The sequence below is a fragment of the Primulina tabacum genome, chromosome 4 (genome assembly GCF_025594145.1).
Source record: "Primulina tabacum isolate GXHZ01 chromosome 4, ASM2559414v2, whole genome shotgun sequence".
NCBI lineage: Eukaryota > Viridiplantae > Streptophyta > Magnoliopsida > Lamiales > Gesneriaceae > Primulina > Primulina tabacum.
In genome coordinates, this window is record NC_134553.1 from 12,259,461 (window position 1) to 12,270,007 (window position 10,547).

Genomic DNA, 10,547 nt, shown 5'->3' on the forward strand with positions numbered 1-10,547 from the left:
TTATTTTTACGCTATTATGATAATTATGATGCATGCTTGGTTTTAAGGAAAAAGATACGTATATGCATGTTTTAATTAAGTGATGAAAATGATAACACGTTTTTGAAGGAAGAGATTTAGTTGTGACTAACACGATGACACGATGACATGTAAGGCCCGGACTCAGTGGGCGGGTAATGCTATCACTGATGATCCTCACCGCCGGGTACCACGGTTACACGTAGATGGATCCATCGACTGACATGATGACATGATAATACGAAAGTCACAGCTAATGAACGGAATTCAAATTAAGATTTTAACACGTATATGCTGATAGGATTATACATGCTATTACCATGTTTTGACAGGTCATGGTTACACATACGATATGATAACACGATGAGGCATGTTTTGACACGTTACGATTTGACACGATACGCTATGTTCATGTTTTTATGCTCATGAAATGTATGTTGATTATGCTATTTTTCACTGTTGTGTGCTACATATATGTACTTTTTATTACTGGTACAGGTTTGTTGAGTCTTTAGACTCACTAGGCGTGTGTGATGCAGGTGAGCATTTTGATCAGGGGACCGGAGGTGCCGAAGACTGAGTAGGCAGGAGGGATGTGCGGTGACACGACCCGAGGACCATTATTTTTCCGCATATTGATTCACATGTTTTGAGAGGAGTTGTTGCACATTTTTATATGTTGATGATATTACGATTTTTACACGTTTACGTTGATTTTAGATGACGTTAGTTATTTTTAAACTGCGTTATTCTTGTTGGCAAATAAATACGATTATTTTAAATGTTATTTTGTAATTGCGAGCATTTAAAAAAAATATTTCCGCACTTTTAAAACGGTAGACGTTATAGTTGGTATCAGAGCAAGGGTCCTGTATAGGGTTGTGCCACCGCCTAGCTTCTGCCGCTCAGTCTTCAAGCCTCAAGTCCGTAAGATTTTATGATTTAAATGCTTTAAATGTTTTTTTTACGCTATCACCTGAATGTTTACATGATATATGTTTTGCAGTACATGTTTATCGGTCGTTATGTTTTGAGATTAGATGTTTTAAAATTTTCCTGCATATTACGACATGAAATGAGAAATTATATAATTTTCATGCATGCTGGCTTTGTGGTGAATGAGACATGATTAAGAATTTGGCTAATGGGTGTTAAGAAATGATTGAAAATGATTAGACTATATTAATTTCGGTTAGTAGTACTGATGTTCTACTCGTTATGAATGTCATTGGGACTTGTAGATTTTCTAAGAAATTACTGATGGTTCGTGGTTGTTAGCCGAGTTAATGTTTGAGGATTCCTTGTAAGGAATAATGATTCGAAGACTACTATGGTTTTTGAAGTATAAAATTGTAGAAATTATTTAGGGTGCATGCTCCACCTAATTGGATTTAAGGATTGAATTGCATGAAGTGAGAATTTTAAGGACCCATAATAACTAATAATTTGATGACCTAAGTGCAAAAATAAATCCTAAGGGACTATTTTCAAATTTACCAAAATTTGGGTTTAAATTTGAGTTTCGAGAATTTTAAGGTTTAATGAGGCTAAGTCGAAAATTTATGGAGAAAAAAATGCAAATTTCGAAGAGTTGTAGTGCTAAAAATGTAATTTTCGAGAACTTTATGGGCCAAATTGCAGATTCTGAAATTTTTGAGGATTAAATTCGAACTTTGAGGAACACTTGAGTTAAATTAGTAATCTTTCGAGGTTATGAGAATTGATTTTGGGTCTAGTAAGCTTAAAAATTATTGAACTTTATGTTACGGGAAACCTATAAAATGTAATTAGGAACGCCAAGAACTCATGGGTAATTGTGTAATTTTCAAAATTTAGGGACAAACTTGGATAAGTTTTGAGGAAATTATGAACTAATTTTGCAATTTTTAAGAAATTGGAGGACTTGTTTAGCGGTAAGTAAGAAGCGAATGGTTTAAAGAATAGGAATTTTCGATGATTTAGGCTTGAAGGAATATTTAGAACTTTGAAACATCTGAGTTATAATGTTATAAGGAATGGTAATCAACATTGTGTTTGAAAGGTTAAGCGCTATTGGATTAATGCTGTGGCAAATTAAGAATTTAGAGTGATAACAATTTAAGATAAAGCTGATCAATTAGTAATTATAAGATTAGACAATAAGTTAACTTATTTTTGTGAGCTTAATAGTTTGATGTATCATAAGTTTTAGTCATGATCTTATAAGTTAAAATTGTACCTTTGTTGGAATTTAATTTTTCTAGAAAATTGGGTATGATCGATGGTTAGATTACTTGATAGACGCATGTAAGAATTAAGGTAGACACCTTGTCTTGAGAAATTTTTGTAAGTCATTAAGAAACTTGGGAATAATTGGTTATGTGTGTTGGAGTTATGTTATCTAATACTATTTGGGTTGCGTAAGCTTGAATTTTAATTGTATGAAATAAGTGTTCGTACGGAAAATTTTGGATGAAATAAAAACAAAAGGGAATTAGTGGTGTTCAACATAGGTTACCAGTGAACGAATATTAAGATTTTTACCGAGTGAGAAATCTAAAATCTTGATGTGGGAAAATTCTAGAATTCTATAGGTTATAAGTAAAGTTGATTTAGTAGATTTAGTTCAACATTAACATGGGATAACTTAGTAAGTTTTATACGCTAGAATTAATTAAGCATTGAGGATGCGTAAGAATGCGATATTCGTTCCGTGGAACGAAATTTCAAGGGTCTTAGGCCTCAACTATATTGTAATTGGGAAAGAAATAATTTAAGAATGTAATTGATACTAGAATGGTTTTATTATTAAGGTAAAGATCGATATTGCATATCTTGGGTTTTATGGATTAACGTACTCGAGATTTAAGATTTGAAACAATTTAATAATTGGGATACACTTGTAAATAGTTAAGCTGTGTAAGTTTTGTGCCGTAAGATAAAGATTCGATTCAAAGATCTTAGGCTAATATTGTTATTGGGTTGAGATAAGGTTTAACTTTAAAGTGCTTTACTGAGGATAGAAGTTGATTAGTAACTTTTGGTACTAAGATTTCTTAAGTTGAACAGCATAAATGACAATGTAATAGGTTGATGAACAATATGGATATTGTATAAGAGGAATAAAGTGTGGTAAGTTGTGTCACGCCCTGAGACTCGGGATTGACACCGGCGTTGTTTAACAATCACACAATCGAAACAACAAGCCTTTGTAGTATAGTGTTAACCGAAACCTGTTTATAAATCATAATCTCAAAGAAATAATCATTGTCTTTACAATAACTAAATCTCAAAAAAACGACAGAGTTTGATTGCGGAAACGTAAAACTAAATTTAAAAGTTACACTTAATCTAAAATCTTGAAGTCTCGCATTCACCAGCCCCAAAACTGGTGCGATTCCTCCTCCTCGATTTCCTCCTCGGATTTCTCTGGGACATGTTGTAAGGGGGGTAAGTATTTTGGGAAATACTCAGCAAGTGGGGGAGTATTGAACACAACATAAAAATTTTACAACATTTTTGAAAATAACATATAAATACATCATGCTTTTCATAACCGTAACATCATATTCATATCATCACGACACTGTGATTTTTCACCTTCAACGGTTTACTTACGTCAGTCCCTAAGTTTTAATCCTCTAAGGGGGCGAGGTCATAAAACGGTTCTATCCCATCGTGAAGGGCCATATGTTGGAATTCCACTCATTTTCAGGGAATCCTCACAGTGTCAGCACATAAACGTACCAAAATTTTATAAAAACGTATAGATGGAAGACGGTGCTCGACCGAATTTTTATTACTGTTTTTTTATAAAAACTGAAAAACATGTATGCACAAATCCGAAACTTTAAGTTTAAAAACAAGCCCATTTACAGTGTTTGAATGCTAAAAAACGTGGATGCTTGGCTTCGGGATTTAGGTCGCTTCTTGCTCCTCGTCTGGGCAGCGCTTCGGCTCGATTTTTAGGCTAACTTTGGTACGATTTTCGGGCAGAGCTTCAGCTAGGGGAGCTGCTGAATTTCGAGAATTTCAGCAAGGGAAATTTCGAAATTGTAGGGTGTTGTGGAGTGAGGGTGATGGCCTATTTATAGGGAGGGGAAGGGAGCTTAAAATGGCACCTAAATCATGCAAAATTTTGTTTCAAATCTTACAATATATGACTCCAAATTTCCTTGCCCTTTTTCGAAATTTAGATGCCTAAGTTGTGAGATTTATACCTCAATTCATTGCTCTCAATCCGCTCGAAAATCTAGGGTGCAAGGGATGAGATGATTTTCTTAGCAACTTAGTTGATTTACTTCTAATTACCTTTAAAGCTTCCTTGTATTCAAGCATCACACCCATTAGGCATAGGATATAAAATTCGAAAATTTGATTACCATCTCATGCTTTAATCCTTTAGATCTTGTAGGATATCTCAATCTTGCAATATATTCCCAAATTCAAAAATATGCCTTGATATGCCTAATTTAATGACTTGATCTTGTATTTCCAATTTATTCTCATATAAAATATTCTTCACTATGAAGATCCTATACAAAAACATCACATGCTCTAAGATTTCCTTATACATGATTAATTAAAAGGTTTAAAAAAATTGGTTCTCACATCCTTCCTTCCTTATGAGAAGTTTCGTCCTCGAAACTGGAGTTGGCTTGGTCTCCAAATAGGTAGGGATATTCCTTTCGCATCTTTTCTTCAACTTCCCAAGTTTCTTCTCGCTCTGTGTGGTTGGACCACTGTACCTTGACGTAGGGAATAATACGTCGTCTAAGGACTTGTTTCCTTGGTGTCCACGATTCTAATGGGGACTTCTTCGTATATCAGTTCTTCTCCCAAGTTTCCTTCAATTAAAAGTGGTTCTACCTCCAACACGTGACTTGGGTCTGGAATGTACCTTCTTAGTTGGGACACGTGTAACACGTTGTTGATTCTTGACATGTTTGATGGCAGTGCCAGTCTGCATGCTAGTGTGCCTACTTTTTCCAGGATTTCGAAGGATCCAACATACCGAGGATTCAGTTTCTCTGCATTACTGAATCGGACAACACCGCTCATAGGTGAGACTTTCACATAAGCCTTCTCGCCCACGTTGAACTCTACAGGCCTTCTTTTCAGATATGCCCAACTCTTTTGTCGGTCTTGAGATGCTTTGAGCTTTTCCCGAACTGATCTTAACCTTGTCCACGATCATCTGTACTAGCTCGGGTCCCACTACAGCTTTCTCTCCCATTTCATCCCAATAAAGTGGTGATCGACATTTTCTCCCATAAAGAGCTTCGTATGGAGCCATTCCAATGCTGCCGTGATAGCTGTTGTTGTAAGCGAACTCAATTAAGGATAAATGAGTGCTCCAGTTGCTACTGAATTCAAGAGCGCATGCTCGCAGCATATCTTCTAAGGTTTGGATGGTTCTTTCCGTTTGCCCATCGGTTTAAGGATGATATACCATACTTAGGGTCACTTTTGTTCCCATGGCCACTTGAAAGCTCTTCCAAAAGCGCGAGACGAACCTCGGATCTCTATCAGATAAGATGCTCACTGGCACTCCATGCAGCCTCACGATGTTGTCCATGTATAGTGAAGCCAGCTTGTCGAGATTGTAATTCATGCGGACGGGTAGGAAGTGTGCAGTCTTCGTGAGTCTGTCCACGATCACCCATATGCCATCGTGGCTTTGCCTAGACTTTGGCAATCCTACCACAAAGTCCATGGAAATGTGCTCCCATTTCCACTCAGGAATTTCTAGAGGTTGCAGTAATCCTTTGGGTCGCTGGTGTTCTTCTTTGACCTGCTGACATACCTGACATCTAGAAACGAATTCAGCTACATCTCTTTTCATGCCATTCCACTAGAAATTATTCTTGAGATCGCTGTACATTTTCGTACTGCCTGGATGGACTGAGAATTTTGACTTGTGCGCCTCTGCCATTATCTCTTGGCGAAGGTTATCGCTATCGGCACACACAGTCTTCCTTTCATCCATAAGATTCTCTTGTCATCAATCTGATGATCTTGAGACTTTTCTTCTTTGACTTGATCCTTAAGTTTAAGCAGTATCGGGTCTCTATCTTGGTTTAACTTGACGGTCTCCTGCAGACATGGCTGGGCCGAGAGGGAAGCTAGAGTTACCTTGCCTGGGCTCTTTCGACTTAGCGCATCAGCCACTTTGTTTGCTTTATCCGGATGGTAGCTTATGGTCAAGTCATAGTCCTTCAGAAGTTCGATCCATCGCCTTTGCCTCATATTAAGTTCCTTTTGGTTGAACAGGTACTTGAGGTTCTGATGGTCTGTGAAGATTTCACATTTGGCACCATAGAGGTAGTGTCTCCAAATCTTTAAGTCGAAGACAACCGCTGCTAGTTCCAGATCATGAGTAGGGTAGTTCTGCTCGTGCGGTTTCAACTGCCTTGATGCGTAGGCGATCACTCTTCCTTCTTGCATTAGTACGCATCCTAGACCGTCCTTAGAGGCGTCACTGTAAATAGTGAAATCTTTATTCTCTGCGGGCAGGATTAACACTGGCGTGTATGCGAGTTTCTCTTTCAGTGTCTGGAAACTCTTCTCACAATCCTCATTCCAGATGAATTTAGAATTTTTCCGTGTGAGTTTCGTCAGTGGCACGGCTATCGAGGAGAACCATTCGACAAACTTCCGGTAGTAACCTGCCAATCCAAGAAATCTTCTGATGTCGGTGGCGTTCTTCGGTTTTGGCCACTCTGTAACTGCCTCTACTTTCCTTGGATCCACTGACACTCATTCTTTCGATATCACGTGTCCTAGAAATGACACACTCCTTAGCCAGAATTCACACTTGCTAAACTTGGAATAGAGATTATTCTCTCTTAAAGTTTGCAGAGCAAGGTGAAGGTGCTCTTTCGTGGCTCGTCTCATAAGGGGAATAGACGAGGATGTCCTCGATGAATACCACTATGAACTGATCCAAGAATGGCTTGAATACTTTGTTCATTAGGTCCATGAATGCTGCCGGTGCGTTAGCCAGACCAAAATGCATCACTGTGAATTCATAATGTCCATATCTGGTTCAAAAGGCTGTTTTGGAGATATCTTCAGCCCTAACTTTCAACTGGTGGTATCATGTCCTCAGATCCAGTTTAGAAAAGACGGCGGCTACTTTAAGCTCTTCAAACAAATCGTCTGTCCGAGGTAGAGGGTATCTATTCTTGATTGTGATCTTGTTCAGTTCTCTATAATCGATGCACAATCTCATACTTCCGTCTTTCTTCTTCACGAAGAGTACTGGAGCTCCCTATAGGGACACACTCGGTCGAATTTGCCTTTTATCTAGCAATTCTTGGAGTTGTTCTTTTAGCTCATTGAGTTCAGCTGGTGCCATTCTGTAAGGTGCTTTAGAGATTGGTGCAGCACCGGGAACCAGGTTGATCTCGAACTCCACTTCGCGGTTCGGGACCGTCCCCTGAGAGTTCTTCTGGAAAAACATCTGGGAACTCTCTCACTATCGGGATGTCCTCCAGTTTCAGCTCGACTTCTTCTCTTACTTCACCGACCATTGCTAGGTAGATGAATTCTCCGGATTTCATGGCTCTCCAAGCTTGAGATGCGGAAAGCAGCGATTTCCGTTCCTTGGATTTACCGTGAATCACGACTTCTTCCCGATCTGGGGTTCGGAGTTTGACTCTCTTTCCCTTACAATCTACTATTGCGTTGTTCCTGGCTAACCAATCCATTCCTAAGATGATGTCGAAATCGACCATGATCAACTGTATCAAGTCGGCGCTTAAAAGTCTGATTACTGATACTAATCTTACAATCTCTGTAAATTTCGTGAGTTTCAATGGCCCTACTTGTAGGTGTAGCTATTCGAAAGGGCTCATTTAGTTTCTCGGGCTTACATTCCTAACTTCTCAGCAAATGTCTTAGACATAAAAGAATGTGTAGCACCTGCAGTCAAATAACACATAAGCAGGCACTTGCTGAATAAATATGGTACCTGACACGACATCGTTCGCGTCGTCTGCCTCCTCTTGCGTTATGGCAAACACCCTAGCATTCGTTTTGTTCTCCCGTGGCTTATTGGTATTCACTCCTGAGTTTGACCTGTCTCCTTTACTCGGTCCAGTTGTTCTGTTGGTGGCGTCAGGACATTCTTCCATACGGTGTCCTGGATTCTCGCATCCAAAGCAGACCACTGCTCTCTCTACGACACTCTCCTAGGTGTCGCAAGTGGCATGTTGGGCAAGTCTTAATATCTTAGTAGTTTGTGGAAGGTGAAGGCCCTTTTGATGGTCCACCAGACTGGTTAGGCCTCTTGAAAGTCTGGCCGTTACGTGGGGATTGACTACTCATAGGCCTTTTGTCCTTAAATTCCTTCTCCCTGCGTTGGATATCAGTTTCAGCTCGGATAGCTGCGCCCATCAGTTCTGAAAAATTCGTTGGCTGATAGACTGCCAAAGCTGACTGGATTCTGCTGTTCAATCCCTTCTTGAAGCGATGCAATTTCAAAGCTTCATCCGTCATGATGGTTGGAGCATAAGATCCAAGGGCATTGAACTGGGAGGTGTATTCCACGACTGACATATCCGGAGCTTGAATGAAGTTTTCAAACTCACTCAGTTTCTGCAGTCTGACCTTGACTGGATAATACTGTTTCAGGAAGACTTCTCTAAATCGCTGCCACGTGATTGGTCCTGCAGCTGTCATGGCTGGCGAGATTGCTTCCCACCACTTGCCTGCTTTATCCTCCAGGAAAGGCACTATCACATCCACTTTCAGTGCCTCGGGGACTTCCAACAGTCGTAGCTGAGTCTCCACACTTTTCAGCCAACTCTGGCTAACTTCAGGGTCTGCAGCGCCACCGAAATTTGGGCACCTGTTCTTGCGCAGTGAGTCATAATGGAACTTGATTCCATGCTGTGGTGGGTGGTGGTGGTTGATTGGCGTTTGGGTTCACTAACCCTCGCAGTGTTGTCGCCACAATCGTGGCTATAGCCATCAGGTCTGCTTGGTTAAGACTGAACCCAGGTGGCGGTCCATTATCGCCTTCGTTAGCATTGTTGTTGTTAGCGTAGCGAGGGTTGCGGTTTTGTCATGGAGGTCTACCGGCCATTTCCCTACAATTTTTAAACGTTTCTAAGAGTTTGCGGAGCATAACGACATGATTAAGTAAATAAGTTATGCCAGAACAACTGAGATAAGTAAATAAATATAACTTTATTAAATTTGAATATTGAGGAAAAAATTGAATGGAAACAAATAGTACCGAATGAAAACACGTGCTGAATAACATAGCAATAAGGATAAAATAACTCCTAGTAATAAAGCAAGGTCACTAAGATAGCCTAGTCATCTATCTCTCCGTCGCCAACTGCTGCTATAGGCTCATCTATCTCTATCGGCTCCTCCTCTTCCGGTTCCTCCTTTGGCTCTTCTTCTTGCAGTATATCCACCATATGGGTGAGCTGGGCGTTCTCTTCCATGAGTTGCGCCACTTGTGCCTTAAGTCCCTGTATCTCCGCATCAGCCATGTCCATCTCGTCATTCCAATGCTGCTGATACAGCAGATGGTACTGTTTCTTCTGCTTGATTTGGTCCTTCAGTGCTTCAACTTGCTGAGTCAGACGTTGGTTCACATACGCAAGGCTGTTCATGGCCTCACATGAATTTTCCAGTCTCTTCTTACCTTTGTCATTCTGCTGTTTCTCTTCCTCCAGCTCCTTGCGGTAACGCTCCGTATCTTCTCGTAACTTTCCATGTTGAGACTTGCACTGTTCTATGACATCTCTTAGGTCCATGTTATCACCTCTAACTAGCTCACCCTGATAGATAGACTGGTTAACGCGGACACGAATCTCCTTTTTCTTGGCTGCTAAAGTCTCGACCTCCTTCTTCCTCTCACATAGTTTGGCTCTAAGTCGCTGAATCTGACGGGACTGATAGTGAAGGGCAAGCTCCTTCAAACGAATGGCAGCTTGGGCACGGGTGTGGGGTCGCATGGGAGTAGATGGAGCCATTTCCTGAAATCAAAAATGGAAATGCTCAGAATCAGAAAGAGACAATATAGAACAATGGACATTATGCAATAAATATGAAATTTTCGAAAATTATGTAAATATTTTTTTTCCAAAAATGGAAAGTTTGGAATTAGACATATGGGTTCGAAGCATATGTCGAGAGGATTCCAGAACAATCGACGGAATCAAATTCGGAATTTCCTATGAGAAGTTATAAGGTCTATGAATATTTCCTAAAACGGCAAAAACGACGTTTCGAAGGCCTAAACGAAGGAATTTATCGATTTCGACAAAGTCGTGAAAATCGCTCGTTGGGCCGTTTCAGAGGGGATAGCATCGGCCTTACTCAAAAATCCCACCGAAAATTTTTTTTGTAAAATTTTTTTCTCATTTTTCCCAACCGGATTATGAACCTGGCTCTCATACCACTTAAATGTCACACCCCGAGACTCGGGATTGACACCGACGTTGTTTAACAATCACACAATCGAAACAACAAGCCTTTGTAGTATAGTGTAAATCGAAACTAGTTTATAAATCATAATCTCAAAGAAA

The 10,547-nt window shown here is 39.9% G+C and overlaps 1 protein-coding gene across 1 annotated transcript; it reads right to left on the minus strand.

Moving 5' to 3' along the window:
- Positions 1-8,232: 8,232 nt before the first annotated feature.
- On the minus strand, positions 8,233-8,974 carry LOC142541835 (uncharacterized). The gene is made up of 2 exons (XM_075648289.1): positions 8,937-8,974; positions 8,233-8,851 (listed from the first exon to the last, which is right to left on the minus strand). Exons 1-2 carry the CDS (start codon positions 8,972-8,974, stop codon positions 8,233-8,235), a joined length of 657 nt encoding a protein of 218 aa, XP_075504404.1.
- Positions 8,975-10,547: the final 1,573 nt, after the last annotated feature.